The 18,995-nt window shown below is 39.3% G+C and overlaps 1 protein-coding gene across 1 annotated transcript in view; it reads left to right on the top strand.

Annotated features, from left to right (window-relative positions):
- The first annotated feature begins 534 nt into the window (after positions 1–534).
- Positions 535–18,995, top strand: part of LOC105455485 (sialoadhesin-like) — a 197,246-nt gene continuing 178,785 nt past the window's right edge. Inside the window, exon 1 of the mRNA XM_011698854.1 lies at positions 535–666. Within this exon, the coding sequence (XP_011697156.1) occupies positions 549–666 (118 nt within the window). The 5' untranslated portion in view covers positions 535–548. The remainder of the gene's footprint in view (positions 667–18,995) is intronic.

Below are 18,995 nucleotides of genomic sequence, written 5' to 3'. Positions count from 1 at the left end.
CGCCAAACGCAGCGGCGAAATTAACAATAAACGCGTCACGCGTTATCAAACGTGGCTGTTGCTGCTAAATGCCAGCTACACGTGTCGATGCTATCGCGGCGTGAAATTTCACTGAAAACGATTCGAATAAAACGTTACCCATCCAGAAACGCGAAACTCCATACCTGTATTTGAAGCTCTCAACGTCTCGAAATCTACTTTTCTTGAGCTGTAAAGGAGAAATAATGGTATCTTTTTGAAAAGCAAAAAAATTCTACAAAAATATGTGATGTAAAAGTTTTGTTGATTTAGTATTTTTTAATGGCTCTACGAGAGGAAAGATTTAGCACTGCGTGCACCGCTGTGATAATTACGAATGGTACATGCGATATGAAAGATATGAGAAAGAAAATTTATCTTATATTTTTATGGTAAGGTGTATTTTATTTCATTTTTTTTTACTGACAATAATTCATTACTTGTTGACAGGATATTGTCTGAGAATCGAGTGAGACGCGAACTACGTTAGGATGGTACGAGGGTGAAATCGCCAAGAGACGTTCGTCAGTATGCTGCGGATATTGATAGTGCTGACGTGCTTCGAGATATCGACGTTCGCCAGTGCACAGTCGAAAGGAACCACTACTTTCGACAGCGATGCGAACAGCGACGAACCTGAGCATCCGAGTGAGTACATAAATATTCCCCGAAATATTAAAAATTAAGGTGTTAAATATATAATAAGGTATTAAGATTAAAAATACACGGAAGAACGATTTTGCTGGAAGGTTTAAAAATTTTGCTGGATACAGATCTGAAAATATTCTAGCGATCAGTTTGACTTTCCAACAAAATTATTTTAATTGTCCAACAAAAATTATTTTTAAATCTGTATCCAGCAAAATCGTTCTTTCCGTGTAGAAATATTAAGAGAGAAATTAAGATATACGCAAGAAAAAAAGATATTTATGGCCTTTCATAACGATTGCCAGCTATAAATTATAAGCAAAAATGACTCGGAAACGTGACCGCGAAGTTACTTGCCGCTTGACTTGTCCACACGTTGGCGTTATGCAAACTAATTATTTAGGGTACGTGTACCTTAGTAGTTTGACCGAGTTTTGAGCTACCCTATCTACGTGAGTGACGGTTAACTAGATATTGACAAATATGAGTCTGACCTATAGTTACTGGACTAAAACCCCCGGTTTAGCTACACGTGTAAATAGTGTCCGTTGAAAAAACACCACCAGCTTGATTCTTCAGCGAAAACTACGGCTCTATATAGAAAAAACAAATCCATCGTCGAGAAATTCGAGAAATGTCGCGTCCGTGGGAGAACACGAGTGCGTTTTTCTTTCCGGTGCATCACTCCGAGCGTTTGCATCTTTCCGCATTTGCATTTTTCCACGCATATACATATATACATATACAACGAATCGCCGAGTACAATTCGGTAAAATGGCCGTGGGAACGCGTCTCGGCGCGCCGAGATGCGCTTCCTTTCGCCGATTTATGACGCGTGCGAGCCGGCCGCGAGGCGACGGCGAAACGTCGAGAGAGTGAACCACTCGTGGAAATTGCCGCGCGGGAGTGCGAAACTTTTTTTTGGGGGGGAATTTATTCGCGCACCGCCTGCCGGCGAAACGAGTATCAAGATTAACGTTCAGAGCCAGGTGAAAGAGGGAGCGAGGCACAGAGGAAGGGTAGGAGGGGGGAAGAGAGGGGAGCGGAAGAGCCGATTCGCGCTTTACTTCGACGATGAAGTTCTTCGAAACATATCGAGATCGCAATTACCGGTCGCCCGCCCACAACCGAGAGTCGAATCGACCGGCGAAAGTTGCGAGGATCGCACGCAGGCGAGAGCCTAGTTGCTTTAAATTTCCACGCTTCACTTTCGCGAAGTTCTCTCAAGAAGTTTGATGATCGTGCCGACAGGAGTGACACTTCTTCTATCCCCGCGAGAGTAATTTTCCGTCTCTCGTTTTATGCGCCGCGCGCGCCTCGCTTATAGGACGCAGCTATCAATTCGCTTTGAGTCGTATGAATTTTTATAGTTCTTTTTTTTTATTGTCGCTATCGGGCGATCTTTTATATCCCGCTTCGTTATCTGCTTTAGCTCGCATTTTCCGTTTCATATCTTTGAACGCACTTTGACAAAAAAAAGGACGTGAAGTATTTTTTTATTTTTCGACTGCCTACTTTCTGTTATTGCAAATATTTATTCACAGGCCTTTCGTCGTTTACACGCGCAACATGCGTTTAATCGAGAGTAAATTCTTTCAACTCGGAAGATTCGTATAGAGTCTGTCATTAAAGTTTATAAAATAATTAGCCAGGATGAAAGCAATACTAACGAATAACGAATTATACGAGGCCTCGCATGTCCACTGGCCGTTGGAAGTTTATACTGGCAAAAGCTCGGTGTACTTTATAAGTTCCTTGCACGAGGCCAAACTAATTAGATATGTATGAATAGCCCGAGCGTTGGTCGGGGACATATAATTAATGCGGCCCGCCGGCTAAGTGAGAAATTAATTATAATATGGAAATTGAAGTTGTATGTGTGTTCTCTCTTTCTCTCTCTCTCTCTCTCTCTCTCTCTCTTTATGTGGCTCTCGTACTCACCTAGTTTCTCTATTATTACATACTAAACTAACCATGCGAGCTACCATCTTTTGGTGTAGTAAAAGATTTCCCGACGCAGATGCGACCGCGCACGTGCTTCGTGCAACAACATGACACGCGTAGTGCTCTCTTTTTGAGAAGAAAATCTCCTTTATGCATGATAAAACCATCAGCTCTTGGGAACAAATTTATCGCCGCGCGTGACCGTCTACACGCGATGTCACAATGGAAAATTTCTTACAATCTGTTGATAGAACTTATTAATTCCATTGCGTGATTCCATCGTGTGTGGAATTAAAAATTGGCATACAATTGTCTTTTTATTGACACCTTTAAAAATTTTATCCTGAAGGAATTTAAAAAGTTACCCCGAGAGCTTATATTTTAAACACACGATTTATTGTGCAGGATATATTTAAGTACATAATTCAGTTGCGAATTGGAGTATTAATTCGGAAGCGGTAGTAATTATAATTTGCTTGTGAGATAAAATATCGCTAAATCTAAATTAGATCTCGTAATATGTTCTCTTATTTATTTTCATCGTTATCTGGCAGTTACAGATGCGAATGTATATGGCGAATTACGTACGTTTTTGGAAAATTGTTTGCTTTGCAATAAGCACTGTACTTTTTGCTTGCACAACGTTACGTTGTATAAATCAGTAACGGATTCCAGTTTCACATTTCCTACACGCTTTACATATGTTTTCTCTGTCGAGGATATCGCCAAACAGAACGTCAAAATTTAATATGCAACAAGGTTGATACTTGAGAGATAAACGCATTTATATATAAATATATTAAAATTTTTGGCATATCTTAAATATATAATTATAAAATCGCCGAAAAATCTGTATTTGAAAAATAGAGAAAAGATAATTAACTTTTTACAAGAAAAATCTATGAAAATTCAAAATTATAAATAAATTTTATAGATTTCGAGAAATTAAGTTATTTCTAAATAAGAAAACTAAATTAAAGCGATATATAAATTCTTTAATTTTTTTATAGAATTTATCTTTTAATTTTATTACAACTATGAAATTGTCACACAAATCAATGATTTTAAAAATTTGATCTTATTGTCGCATAAAGAAACATGCACGTTGCAAAGATACTCTTCGATCGGAAGCGTAGAATAATAATACTGAATAAATAAAACTGTCGGAACTACATAATTTAAACTTACGGTGGCTCGGCAAAAAGAGAATTTCGAGTCGGTTTATTTTAACTACAGGGTTAACGATAATCTCGTTTCGCGGCCGAGCCCACAGGAGTTATCCTCGCCAATAAGGGACAAGTTTCGAGCGAAGCAACTTCTACAGGCTATCTCAGTCGAAGTTACGGTTTAACGGTAATCTCGTTGACGAGTCTGTGACGCACACACATACTCAGAATCCGTCCGACGAGTTCTGAAATTTTTGAGGTCGAAACCGCAACGTGCAAGAGCGTCAGGGCCTCAGCTCGTTAAGAAGTTCGCGAATGGCAGCTCATCGTGAACGGAAGTACGTTGCTCTCTTCAGGATTCGCTGTGAACCCCGTCGATCCTTTCAGGAAACATTTATAGGATTTCTAATCATGTGTATGTTCGCTTTCAGGTCTTTGCATAATTAAAGAGTATAGAATCAGAACAGTGGAAAGTTTAGAATTTGAAAATAGTACGAATATATATAGATCAACACAATACGTGATTTTTTTTAAGTTAAAATTTTTGTTTGAATAAAGTTTATTCAGAACAAACTAATAAATTCATTTTACTTTTGAGTTGAACTTTTTGTTGCAACTTTAACTTTTCTTTTGTTTCTTTTTCAAAATATGAAGCTATAGAGAAGATAGTTTGGCTCGCCCGCGCGCGGAGAAGCTATAGTGAATTTTATAATGAAACAACGAAATCTCATTTTCATACTTTGACTCTCAGGTGCGAAACTTATTCGATTAAAAGCTCGAGGGCTCGAAGTAAAAATGCGTTGCGTTGTTCAGTTCGCAAATCGAGGTCGCCGCGGTCAACAGGCCCCTCTTGCTCGTTAACGAGTTCGCGAGTTTGCCAAAGTCCCGTCTTGGGTAGCCTCGACAACGAGTTGGGGATTCCGCTTAACTCGTTGCTTTGGTAAACTCGAGGACACTTTGTTAAGCTTAATCTCCTTTCACGGTTATTGGGTTCCGCTCTTTACGAACAAAAGGACGCGAGGACTGTCAGAGGAGGACTTAAGTCCTCCGGGATATACTGGATATGCTGACAGCCATATTGCGCAGAGCCACGCGGAAAATCGTTGCGGATTTTATTAACTTCGCATACTTTCGCGGAAAGTTGAAATAATCTTCACTGCAATATTTTCTTTATGCTATTGTGGTAATTGAGAGATTCTTAGGAGAGAGAAGATGACATTTTTCTTTCTAGGAAATATAAAGCGCATTCGCGCTTGTTACTGGACGAGTGAGTTTTTATGCAGATTCATTTAAATTAATGTTTCAGAGATGTAAATGCCCGTAAACGATGCCCCGTTTTCCTATACAATTAACCGTTAATATCCCATTTTCGAGACAAAATTGAATATGTCGAATGACTGACTGAATCTTGAGAGAATATGCGATTAGTCATTAGAAGAATGGATATTTAATTAACTCTTTTAACGATAAGCATCCCTCCGAGGGAAGAGATTTTAAATACTTTTTACGTCGTACTTAAAGCGCATCCTGGGAACGTGGCATGCATAGCCATTATATTACCACGGTCTGACAGCCGGTAGCACGGTCTTAACGATTATCATCGTTTTAATAAAATTTTACTTCATCAGCATCTCATAAAAAGCGGTTAAGAAAGAAGTTTCTGCCATGAAGCGGTGACACAAAAGAGCTAACTTGATAAAGGACACCTTTGTGAGGCCAAACAGATGACGCTGGTGGTTAACATTGTGCTTTATCTAGAATTTAAAATTTACGTTTTTCTGCGTAAATAATACGTTGGTAAATAAGCATTTTGAAAATCGTGTTAATAAGAATATAAATATGAATATAAATAGTATGAAAATTATAGATTATGTATAATTTAAAAGTTAAGCACATTATATATATATATATATATATATATATATATATACCTACATTTTTTTTATATTAATGCAGTAATAATTTTTCGTTGCATTTGTACACATATATCCACTGTGCAATTCACCGTGCTTCTTTTATATTATGCACTCAATGGAGTCTGAATAGAGAACAATTTCAATTACTCAATAACAACGTACTGTTTTTATTACGAAGTCGCGTATGTAGATATTGTATTATACTGTCATTTCCACGATCGATATTCGACAACACGACGTCTTGAACAATGGCATATAAAAAGTATCATATTTTGCATGTGCGCAAAATCGTTATATCTTGATCATTAATTTTAATCATTTTTTTCTCTCAATTAAAAAAAGCTTATACTGCACTCGTTGGTTTTTTTCAAATATTCTATTGATAGCGACGTAGAATATAATAGTATAAATATTGAAAATATATTGAATATAATAGTATAAATATTGAAATGTGATAGAATAAATGTTGTATAATTCTATTATATGATATTTATATTATATAATTCTATTAAATAATATTTATTATATAATTTTACTCTATTTGTACTATACCATTCTATTTAAAAAATAATTCTCTGTTACGCGCGATGGCCGTTCGAAATAACGACGTATAAATGTAATATGGAAATGTCAAAAAGTATTCGATATTCTTGCAAGCTTTCCTGTTTAAAATGCATGTCCGAAAAAACGTGCACCGGTAAAAGCAAATACGTGAAAATCTCCAAAAATGGCACGGCATTTCCCTGATACTGTCAAAAAATACAACGTCAGGAATCCGCAATAGAAATATCACTAGAATCGAAAAATAGAAATTGCAATAGAAATGTCTTCCATACTATATGTGTTTCTAAACTATGATATAAATATTCTATTTAGGTACTCTATATATAATATATGATATTCCGATGTATCTCTGGAGTTGCGAGTCTCCGACTTGTCGAGCGCACTCGTGTCGACACCCCGCCGAGCACAAAAATCTCACGGATTCAAAACTGTGCGCGGGACAGGGAGGAATAAAAGAGCGGCTCATCTACCGCGCCGTAATTTAGGTCGAGGCGACAGGTCCCGCGATAAATGCATGGCCCTTTAAGTGGTCGCCTCGTGGCGGCCGGGAGAAGGATCCTCGTGGGGAGCCTGGTAGTGAAATACGACGAAAAAATTGTCCCCACGAGGGCGCCGCGGACGAACGGGCTCGATTTAGATAAAAATTTCCGACGTTTGTCACGCTCCTCCCTAATTAAAGGCGCCGGGATTAATGGCGGCAATTTTCCGACGAGCAGCCCTCCCTCGGCCGATCGATCCGTTTAACGGGTTTAACCATTCGAATTTCTTTCCCGCGCTCCCTTTCGCTGTTCGGGAAGTTCCGGCTCACCACGGAACACAGAGAGCCATCGGTCGTCGTCGTTGTCGTTGCTGTCGTTGTTGTCGTTTCGTCTATCCAGCCATTGCAACTTTGTTAGCAGTTGCAGTTGCACGAGCACCGTCATCTCGTACGCGCGTGGGATTAAACTTTTTGCTCTCGCGCGAAGAGTAATCGAACAAGAAAGAAACCGGGACGCTGAGGGGGGGAGGGGGAAGATACGGCCGGTGATGCACCGCGACTAAATCCGTTAGCATAATGAGGCGGACGACGCGGTTGTGCAACGATGCGTCTCGTTAATGATGTTACTAATTATGCAGTTACAGTGTGTTATTAATGACAGGAACAAAGCTATGTTGTACATATTAATGATATTTTAGCTTGGCTTTGTGCTCATTGCGGACGAACGCAACAGTCGGTAATAACGTTCGACGGAATTCTTAATTTTATGATAAATGTATAAAAACAATATTAATATTTGTCTCTAATAATATTTAAATGGTTGACCTAGTAATGAAGTGATTATGACTATTGCAGGTATGAACATTATTAAATCAATTTATAATTTATATAAATTTTGTCGGTTAATTAAATTGAAATTATTTTTTAATAATCCAAAATCGCATAAATGTCTCTCAAAAAAATTTTTTTTTGCTTTTTATAAATTGATAATTAATTAAATAGATTTCGTTAAAATAAACTATGTATATAAAAGTTAATAATTATAGTTTGTTACCTAGGTATTAATTGTTTTGAAATTTTGTTTTGACAAAGTAATTTATTTGCGATTACTTTCAATTTTGTCTTAGAAATTTTTCCTTAATATCGGATCGTTTTTAAGTATATAAAAATTTCCTTTCAAATAAATGAAAGAAATAACAGCATTTTCAGCAGTTCGACAGTGTTTTCAAGCAGCAATACTGTAGCGTGCACGATATAAAAAAGCAAAATAATTGAAATAAATTTCATTAATCGAAATTTTTTCGCGAAATCGCTCGCAAGAGATAATTTCCCAATATAGCAGTCATCGAGCTTGCAACTTCGTCAGCGATTCCGCTCGTTCGGTACATTTGCGTAGGAGATTAAAGTTTTCTACTTCAATGGTGGATCGGATGGAACTGCCACGTAAAAAGGCGCACGGCTCTGTATACCTATTTGCAGTCCAGCTAAGCAAAAAGGCCGCTCCAATTTAATCCGGACGGTTACGGCCAATTTAACATTAATACTCGGAAGGCTTCACCGTGAAAAAAAGTTACGCCGATGCGGGGGTCCTATCGCTCCGATAATAAATTAAACTTTTCGTTCTATGCCATCTATACAGCTCGGGCCCTGTTAACTTTTGCATTCTCTTGTGACACTCGAGCTATTTCTCATATAACGGAATACATATATATTTATCTGTTGATACCTGGGCGAGCCGAGAAGTAAGGAGACTTTTGTCATTTTTCACATTATAGTTTGGTAACACTGTTCGTAGCACACACATTGTATGTGGATCATAAATTTTATATGGTAAAGACATAAAATAGGAAACATTTCTCGGAATAAAAAATCGTGCAGATGAAGCGTTTTGAAAAGTGAAGAAAACCAAATAAAAAGAATGGGCTGATATAAATTTTTTATGTCTAGACTTTATGTTACGGTTTCATATCTATTGAGCAGAAATTTCCAGAAAAAAGTTTGTGGTTCTTAATTCTTTTGTTAGCTCTCGACTCATTTTCTCATAGACACAAGTTAATCGTAATGTTTTAATTTAATCCGCATGTTAAAACTTCTCTGACCATGCCGAGTTGGACGAGTTACAACGTCAGGCCGACGTGAAAACGTCGAGAAAAAGTTGCGAGTCCTTAAAATTCTAGCTCGCCACGGAAGGCCGCATTAGCGGTCGGAATTTGTTGACCGCGATAATTTATTTAAATTCTTGCAAGACGCAAATCCGCCGGCAAAGAGCCGGGCGCGCGCACGCGTTAAAACGACGTGGTCGGGCGTGTTCGTTTCTGAAACGACGTTACGCGTGTTTCCGCATGATATTATCAGCCTTAGCCATCCGCCGCGCTGGCGGTGGCATCTAATGAGATTCGCCGTGTCGCAAGGCACACACTTGCAGCTAGTTTCCATCATAAACGGGCCTTCGCACCGCGCCGCGCACACCGGCGTGCGGCGTGTCTTACACCCGTGGCGCTGTGCACCGCCCGCTTGTTCGCTACGACGATCAGGTGCCTCTAACGAGTGTTTAAACTAAGCTTGTTAACCAGCCACGGATGAGCAAAGGACCGCTTGTGCCGTTGCAGTGACACGACCTATCGGATTTAAACGACGATCTCCTGACCTCCGACCTAAAAACCGCAACGCTTTTGGTTTCGCCATTGTCCCGTGTGCGCTGTACCTTCGTTAAAAAAAAAAAGTGTGACTTTTATGAGTTTAAACCATGCTCGTTAACGACGTCGGAAAGCGGAGCACGTGACTATAGGTGGGATCCTTGGATATTCGTAAAACACTGCCTGCGTCACCTAATTTATTTCACTTAACTATGTATACATCTGTTTATTATTATGTGAATGTAATAATTTAATTCGTATCTGTATTATTTAATATCTCACAATACACACACACACATATATATATATATATAATTTATATTTTCCCTCGCAACACAATATCAGTTTTTACGTTTTTCAAAATTTATTTTAGTAAAATATTTAACGTGCACGTTCAACAATTGAAAAACATGTAATATTTATAGTATTTCATTTTTTCTTTATATTTACTATAGCGTTTAAAACAATAAAATTTTCTCTTTTCCGAAGTTTTAGTTTATATATATATATAAACAATTTATTAGCATACATTTATTAACAATATATATAGCAAATTTATATTTGCTATAGCGTTTAAAACAATAAAATTTTCTCTTTTCCGAAGTTTTAGTTTACATATATATATATACATGTATATATATATATATATATATATATATATATATATAAACTAAAACTTTGGAAAAGAGAAAATTTTATTGTTTTAAACGCTATAGCAAATATAAAGAAAAAATGAAATACTATAAATATTACATGTTTTTCAATTGTTGAACGTGCACGTTAAATATTTTACACTAAAATAAATTTTGAAAAACGTAAAAACTGATATTGTGTTGCGAGGGAAAATAACCTTCCTCGACGATATGCTGGAAAATAACTTCCCCTCAACGATATGCTAACTATTCCAACAGTATTGTCATTATACGCTACGAGGTTTGTACATTATTTTACGTGATATTACAAGGACTATAATGAGTACCTTGTTAAAGTTTCTATTGTTACGGAAGAAAAGCATTTGCCTCGGCGTAGATTACTGTTGTAAAGTTGACCTCTTGGTACATACGCTTGTCCTGAAATAAGCGATTCATTTATAGCGAAGAACTTCCGAAAACAGGAGACTCATTTAACAAATTTTGCTCTACCATGATTGAGTTTCGTAGAGTTCGTAGCATGTTATGTCGGCAATCTAATGCAACTCGCCTATTAGCTGAATGCCAGGCGCAGCTGGTGAACTCGGGAATCGCTTCCAGTGTCGGGCAAATATTCAGAGCTCAAAATTCGAACGTGATGGACTTAGCGTGACGGGAATTAATTACTATGCATGTTGTGTCACAATTATTTCGCTCGCGTCTGTGCATCTTGAATTGAGGGATGTAAATACGCATCATGATAAATTTAAATGAAAAGTATTTAACGCTGAAAATTTGAAACTGAAAATTTTACGAAAAAAAAAAGATTATTCGAGTAACAAGAAGTATTACAATTTGAAAATAACAAAGAGTCGGTAGCCAAGGAAAATAGATAGCGTGTGAGTAATTTTTTTTTGTGCGTCTTTTGTGCATCAAAAAGCCGTCATCGTTCCCGAATATGCATACGGTGCGATCAATCCTTCTTCTTCTGCCTTCCTTGTGTGATATTCTCTTTACAATTCCATTCTTCTTTGCCGTATTCGGGTCAGTGAAACCGCCGCCGGGGCTGGTGGCCAGCGACGGCGCTTTAGCGCTTCCAGTAGTTCCGGTCGAACCGACAACTCGCGCTGCGGTTTATGAATTACGAGACGTGATCCGCGCAAAGCGACAAACCGGAGACAGAGAGTAAATGAGTGAGCGAGTGAATGCGTGAGTGAGTGTGTGAGAGAGAGAGAGAGGGGTGAGAGAGAACTAGAGAGAGGATGAGAAAAAGAGGGTAGCATGATGGGCGCGAGCGCGATGACGTACTGTCGTCGTTGTCGTCGTCGTCGTCGTCGTCGTCGTCGTCATCGTCGTCAAAGGGTCCCAGGCTAACTCGTAATTAATCTAGTTCCGCCCGCGGATGCGCAGCGGACTATTCCCGCGCGCGAGCCGGTTTTCTATCGCACTTTGTGCCCTGTGTTTTCCAAACCGGTTGCCGCTGCCAACAGGCTTTTAATTGATACATCCTGCTCGTTAGCCGTGCCGCCGGCCGTGGCTCTATCTCTTTGCCTCTCTTTCTCGCTTTCGCTGTTATCTCAAATGCGCCGCCGGCGGAAGGCCCTGTGTGCGCGAGCGAAATGCGACCATCCGCGCCACAACGATTCCTTTTGCCAAAATTTACTCGAAAGATAGATCTACGGACATAATAACAAAAATCGTATAATTATATTAAGATCTTTTAAACGTATTTGAACTTTTTATATTTTTCTATGACATTTGAAAATTACTTAATAAATCTTGAAATTCATGTTGGCTGATCGAGATTAATTTCAGTTTATTATTTGTGTAAAAAGATTTTCTTGTCTACTTCTTATTTTCTAAAATCTTATAAATTTGCGTACAAGTAATTTGATGTGTAATCTCTCGATAAGAGAGGCATTGCATTATAACGAATGCGTTTAATAAGAAGGAAGACAATTTTCAGTAAAATTCGACCGTACAGCTGCCTCCATTTCTTCTTTTCTCAATAATCATATTTATAATATTTACGATCATAACTACACTTTAATCGCGCAACAAAAAGTCTCCTTCGCATTATTCTGAATGTAAGGAGCAGGAATTTAAGTAATTAAGCGCCGAGTTAAATCTTCCTCGGGAGGAAATCGGATTTAAATTACTCGCACGGACGCATTCGAATTACTTGCGCCAAATATTTCCCGATAATTACCTTTTCGTAAGACGCCCGCCGCCGCCGTCCAACACGAGTACCGTGCCGTGGATGATAAAGAGAATTTCTCCCGGAGCGGAACTCGGACCGCAGTTCTTCGTAATCCGTCTCAAAGGTGATCGGCACCGCCTTCGCCTCTTTCGCGAAGGAAACTTTGCTGCACGTATCTCCAGGCGGGGCGCAGTAGTATAAGTCGACCAATGGATCGCCCCGAGGCATCCGAAGTTTTAATTAATCGGGGGCACGGGCCTCGAGGTATTTTTATTAATTTTCCCTCCTTTCTCCCTCTCCCCCTCACCCCCCTGGTATCAGCGCCGGCCGCGCGAGTCAGCTCCAACCCTCTTCGGAGAGACCCGTAGCAGGATAATTGTGCCGAAGTTTTAACGGTGTACTACGCGCGAGAGTCCGGGCGAGATTGCGATTATCTCGAGTAAACTTTCTACGTATCTTGAAGATACGCATTCCGCGAGCGAACGCGCCACGTACCGCGAGAGAAGCGAAAAAGGTCGGCCGTTAGCCCGAAGTACGAGTTGCGATAATTTTCGTAAATTATAGGGGTTGCGTATACTACGGGGGGGAGTACTTAACTGATTTTTCTCGCCGAATTATTGCCGCGTTCTGCTACCGCGACGAGATGAATGTTAGTAAGATAACTCGAGGCACAGAACTCGCGTTTCGAATTATATATGGCACGAAGTTCATATAATTAACTATGGGAAAATGACCCCGAGGGAACCTCGATGTCGACGTGTTTTGTGTAAATTGGCAACCCGTATTGCAATTTGCGATAATTATGTAGCGCATGATTTTAGGTGCCAATGATAATTTGGATTGGCTCTGAATATTAATGCGTACATCATATACGAGTATATCAACCCGTGGAGTGAGATGAATAACGCGCACGATAAGGATATACGACGTATTCCAACCGTATTGCTACGATCTTCGATTGAGCTGCTAAATTGCACCGGCGGAGTATCGCGCTGTTAGATCCACGAGTGACGATCATTAAGATAACCCGAGACACGCTTGTAATATTGCGATGGCGATTAATAACGGTGATAGATTTGTCGTGCTGGGATTATAATCTATGACTGTAACCAGTCGTGCTGTAACACGGTGTGTTCCGTGCGATGCACATTTAACTTATTTATGTGCAGCAGCAGCTGCCCTATTTTCTACTCTGTAGACAAACAAAGTATAAAAATTTTTTTTTGAAATTACTTTCTGTTTTAGCATGACACATTATTTTAAAAGACTTTTATAAAGGGCACACAGAATTTTTTTATGACTTTTTATCTCGTTTTTCGTAAAAATTTGTTTGATATTTGAGTCTATTTCATGCAATTCATTATATAAGATATTTCAATAAACATTAATATAAAAATTAAAATTGTAAAATGATTTAGGTTAAATTATTGAAATTACAGAAAATAATATTGGATAAGATAATAAGAATTTCTATATGACAATTGTAAAAATTAATATTCTAATTTTAAAAAAATATTATCGAATCGTTGATTTTAAAATTCAATTTATTTTTCAAAAATTTTTATCTTTTTTATTCGTTATAATCACAACCATAAAGCACGAAAATTATAAATGGGGTAATGAAATTGAAGGAGACGCTTGCAATACTCGTAATAAATAGGAAATATAGCATTAGTACTAATTAGAGGCATGTGGAGAGTCTAAAAGCAGAGATAGCGTGACATAACTTTGTCGTACATCAATCCGCGTATCTCATATCGTGGGTATCGATCCGACAAATACGCGGGCGTGTAATGCACCGGTGTATGCATTGCGTGCAAATGAAACTCTCGCACGAGGTCCAGGGATTTCCAATGTAATGTATGCAGAGATTGTCGGGGGGGAAAGATCATATCGGATACTCGGAACCGAAGGCATCGACATTTTATAGGAATTCCTCGGAACTTGCGCTATTACACGGAAATATTAATATCTCAGAATCAATAATCGTGCAGGGGTTGATGAAATATGCTTGTATTCATAACCAGCCGGATGTTATCATTGAGATTAATTATTTGCGAGATAGCTTTCAAGCGAATTCTTACTTTATTGCAAAATATAATATACGCAATATTTAAAATCATGTATAATGGATGGGAGCGCGTGAATAACGTTTGTAGTTGCAGGTATAATATGTTCAGGACTCATTATCGTCTATATATCTGACTTTATTAGTCGGATTAATGTTTACGTAGCGCCCCGGCGAAAAACGTGATACGAAAATTTCGAGCGAGATGTTGCATTCGTAATACTCACTGACTGACTTTGACATTCGCGGAGAAATCGTCGATCAGAAATTCTGAGCGTATATCGGGAGAAATCCCAAAACGCTCGCCCGAAATTTGCAACGCATTTCCTGCGAATAATGGCTCTCGAATAATTCACCTGGTTTAATAATGCCGTCCATTAATATCGTTACTTTTATTACATTATCGCGCTCTGATTTTGAGCCCGCCGCTCCGCGATGCGCGATATGCCGTTCGTTTTTTGAAAAATTCATGGATCCGGCTAATTGCGCGTTGGGCGAGTTTATTCCTTCTATTTCGGCGCGTATATACATTTCGAGCGTTTTGCATAATAATTTGTCGTGACGCGGTCCCCCAACGAGCGCCGGCACTCGATGCAATTAGCCGGACTGCTAATTACGACTGTTTCTTTGTTGTGTCGCTTCGTTTTTCGGCAAAACTCATTTTCCGTCCGCATCGTCGCTCCAGCTAGATGATAGTAGAAAAATATGGATAAAACGTGAGGATGTTATTCCATCCATTTAGTGATCCTTGTGTATATGTGTATGTAGCTTTTTCTATACATATATTTTTTTGTTTTTATTCTGTCTATTGATATGATATTGCACCGTTTTTTAATATCAAAACGAAATTCTAACTTAAAATAACACAGGAATATTCGTTTATTAATGCGAACATGAAAATTATCTCGCCGTCAGTTTCTTAATAAAATTCCATCCATCTTTAAGCGCGCTAGCTATATAATTTGGAAACCACTGAGCCACAATGATGCGGTATGCTGCGGTACGTGCCTATAAAGCGCTTGTAGGATAACGGAGCTCTCTGCTATCATGCCCTATTTTATCCCTTCGCGACCGCGCTGTTATTCCTTCCAACTTATAGACGACGTCGAGGGAGCAGCGATTTCTCGCGTCTCCTAGACGATTTTAATTAATTTCGAGGCTCATTAATTCTGTATCGCCGCGCACGAATGAATTCGCGTGAGTAGACGTTTCCCGCAAATATAATTTAATATAAGCGTTGCGCTGTAATAATGTTCTCTCGATTATTTTCGCATCATAGATAGCTCGCGATTATTACACCGAGCGAGCAGTGCGAAAATATGTTGCTAATATATGTCATGTTGAAAGGATTTATTTTTTTAATGAATTTAGATTAAAGCTTTTTTGGTACAAATATTAAACTACAATTAATTCGTGTATCCAGTTCAATCAAATTTAAAGTTTAATCTAATAATGCATTTAATATTTTCCCACACGTCCTATATATTATTATATGAAGATATCTGTTACACAAGCAGCCTTAATTAACGCTTATACGTTTTGCAACTCAATTTGCTGATATTTCTTTTGGAAAAATTGTTTTAATCTTCTTCTCACATCCGTCTGTTCTACTCGTTTTTAATATTTAGAAGAAGTTTTTCTCATTCATAAAAGTTTCAAATTCTCTAATATACGTTATGCTTTTGAAAATCTGGGTGGCATGCAAATGCACTCTGCTGCATACTTTCCGCGGTGTCTACTGATGTTCACACAGATTTCGATTACTCGAATGAGTCTAAACGTACGGATTACACGCATGCATATTTACGCGAATGCGTCGCTGCTGCAACGTGGATGGGTTGGACGCATCGAGCGAGCTCTCAATCCAACGGATGCATTTAGCGCATCGTGATGACGTGAAAAGGCGAAACCGATTTCATTTCAGCCAATACCCTGTAGCTCGTAAATTCCAAATTCCCGGTGTGAATAAATCACGGGCTCCGGTTTACCGTATGACGAGTTTGACTCGCGTCGATCCTCTTTTCGCGAAATTGACGTAGGGGCGAAAAGTGTTAAGAATAAAATTTGAACTGAGAAATGAAATATATACTTGTCAAACTAGAAATTTTAAGATTGCAAATTACCACCATTGCAAAATTATGTGACCGCAAATAAAATATAGATACAAAGAATTCTTATCAATAAATCACTTCCGACATTGATTGATGAATTTATATTCGAAACGCCTTGCCATGCTGATCGATATTCTTCGCAAGATTGAGAGGATAAAATAGGAATTGCGCTCGACTTAGGACTGCTAATTAGAATTAAGATAAATTATACAAAAACATGTCACATGGCTGTCATTCTATTTATTCTTATCGAGATTGATTGGTAACATATATAGTAAATTTAATTTCGCGCGTCTTCCCACGTCAATCATTATTTATCACGAGATTAAAGCAGCTATAACACATAAAATACTAAAGATGAAATGCTCAGCGCGAGATGAGCAAAGTGACACATGTACACGGTGTCGTAATAAGGCTAAAGCTATTAGCGTTTAAAAGTTAGTCGAGATTCCGGGAGTAGATAAAATAAACAGAACAAGAATACCGGAAGTGCTCTTTTCGAACGGTCTATTATATAGCTATATGTGCAATACTTTACGCCGCCGCGGCCTAGCCCGATCGACCGCGTGAAAAATCGCTTTTCCCGAGTAAGCCCCTCGCTTACCGCGTCGCGATATATTTCCCAGGACGACGACGCCATTTCCGAGCACTCACGGGTAACCGGTCGGCGGCGCGGCGCGGCGGCGAGCGGTGCTCGGGGATACGAAAAGATATTGGAGCGCCGTAAAGCGCGATGTTAATTGCCGCGGACGCCGGAAAACGCCGGGAGTTTCTTCGAGGGTCGCGGCCGGCGCCGGGCGTCGCTTTATCGCAGAAACAGAAGGGTAAATGGGAGAGTAAACAAGTATTCGAGGAATTGCTCTCAACGGATGGGAAAAGGAATCCCCTGCCCCGGCTGATTCTCCGCGTCTCGGGGACCGTCATAATGCCGCATTATTATTCCATTAAGAGACAACGGCGACGTTTTCGCTCGTAACTCGTCGACGAAGAGATGATTGAAGAGCTTGAAAAGAAAAGTTAAATCCAAACTTCTGTCTTTCTATACGTATTATTGAGATCTATAGTTTGGTACTACGACTAGGGAGATATCTGATAATTTTTCTAGCTCGGAAATCGAGAAAGATTTGCATATGATTTTATCTCTACGGCGAGAGCCAGATAGTAGAAAAATATAGTCTTTAATATAAAATTAGAGAAATTTAGAATCAAAGATATTCGAATGTATGTCGAAAGTATAGGATCGCTATAAATCAGAATGTGTTGAATTTACTTCGTTTATTATACACTTTTTGTTTTAATGAGCGCGCGAACGTATTTAAAAAATTGATCTCTCTTCTTAACTGGTTTTTCTCCTCAAATTGACGGCGGGTGGAACCTCGGATAAATGATCGAGAATTCTGCGCCTGTTTACCTCCTTCTCCTCAGTCCTCTTACCGCGCGATGGATCAATTAATTATACGGCTGACAATGACGGAGCCCGGGAGAGGAGAGAGAGAGAGAGTTCTTTTTGAAAATATACTCCGTCAACAATTCACCGCGCCCGGTGATTTATGATTTCCGGATTTCTCACGCGGACTGAATCCGCGTCCGGAGACGGATTCAACATCCGGAAAAGCGACTCGTCGGCCAAACGCCGACGGCGGGCGGACGGCCGTGGAAATGGGATAATTTTTCGGGCACGAGAATTCGGGGGCCGGTAATAAGGACATCAATCAGTCACGCCTAATAAAGCAGCGAGGTCGATGATAAATGGCGCAATAGAAATGGCTTGCGTTTGCGCGCCGCGGATCGAGTCGGGCACAAAGCGATAGCGCGGTTCTTCACGGACTATCTCAAGGCTTCCCGGGCTCGCCGGGAGTATTGTACAAACAGCTCGGCACGTAGGTAATTCGAAAAATTAAAAGAACGAAGAAGAAGAGCGAGAGAAAGGAGAGAAGAGGAGAGGAAGCGGACGGTTAGAACGAAAGAGGAAAGGATTTACGTTACTGTAGATGAAAGGACGACCATGTATATATAGATTTACCGAGCCAGTGCTGAATAATGCAGTCTCTGACGTGATCTTTGCCATTTTCTCGGATACAATTTCTCGTGGAAAGCTCGGGCCCCACGAGACGAGGAAAGAAAGAGAGTAAGAGTGAGGAGAGGGAAAGAGAGAGAAAGATGCCCGACCCACCTTAGTTACATCGATTCCTTTCTGTTTGCTCTTTATAACCAATCTCTTGAGTATACGCTCCTTTTCCTTTCGCGGTCACCGTGAGAGAGCAGGACCGGAAAGAGAAGTGTAGAAGGAGCATAGGATGGAAAAAGGTAGACGAAACGAGAGCGAGGGTCGGTCTTGCCGTTTTTCACAAATCAACGACTGGAAATTAGATTCGACAGCGACGCGACTTTTTTTTATAAATCTTATATATCGTAGCAAAGAGAAGAAATTTTTATTTGCATGAAATGTTCGTGTAAATTCCGTTATTTATACTTTTTAACGTGATTAAACGTTGCAAAGTGTCCGCACAAGTGTGCAAAGTATTGTAAAATATACATTTTAGTTATTTATTCTTTTCAAGTCTATTAGAAGTTTAAAGACGTACTGTTGTTTAATTTATCGATTAACATTTAACAC

Source organism: Wasmannia auropunctata, unplaced genomic scaffold, assembly GCF_000956235.1.
Source record: "Wasmannia auropunctata unplaced genomic scaffold, wasmannia.A_1.0 LD335903.1, whole genome shotgun sequence".
Lineage (NCBI taxonomy): Eukaryota > Metazoa > Arthropoda > Insecta > Hymenoptera > Formicidae > Wasmannia > Wasmannia auropunctata.
Note: the sequence above shows the minus strand (reverse complement) of the source record. Positions and strands in the feature narration are given on the sequence as shown.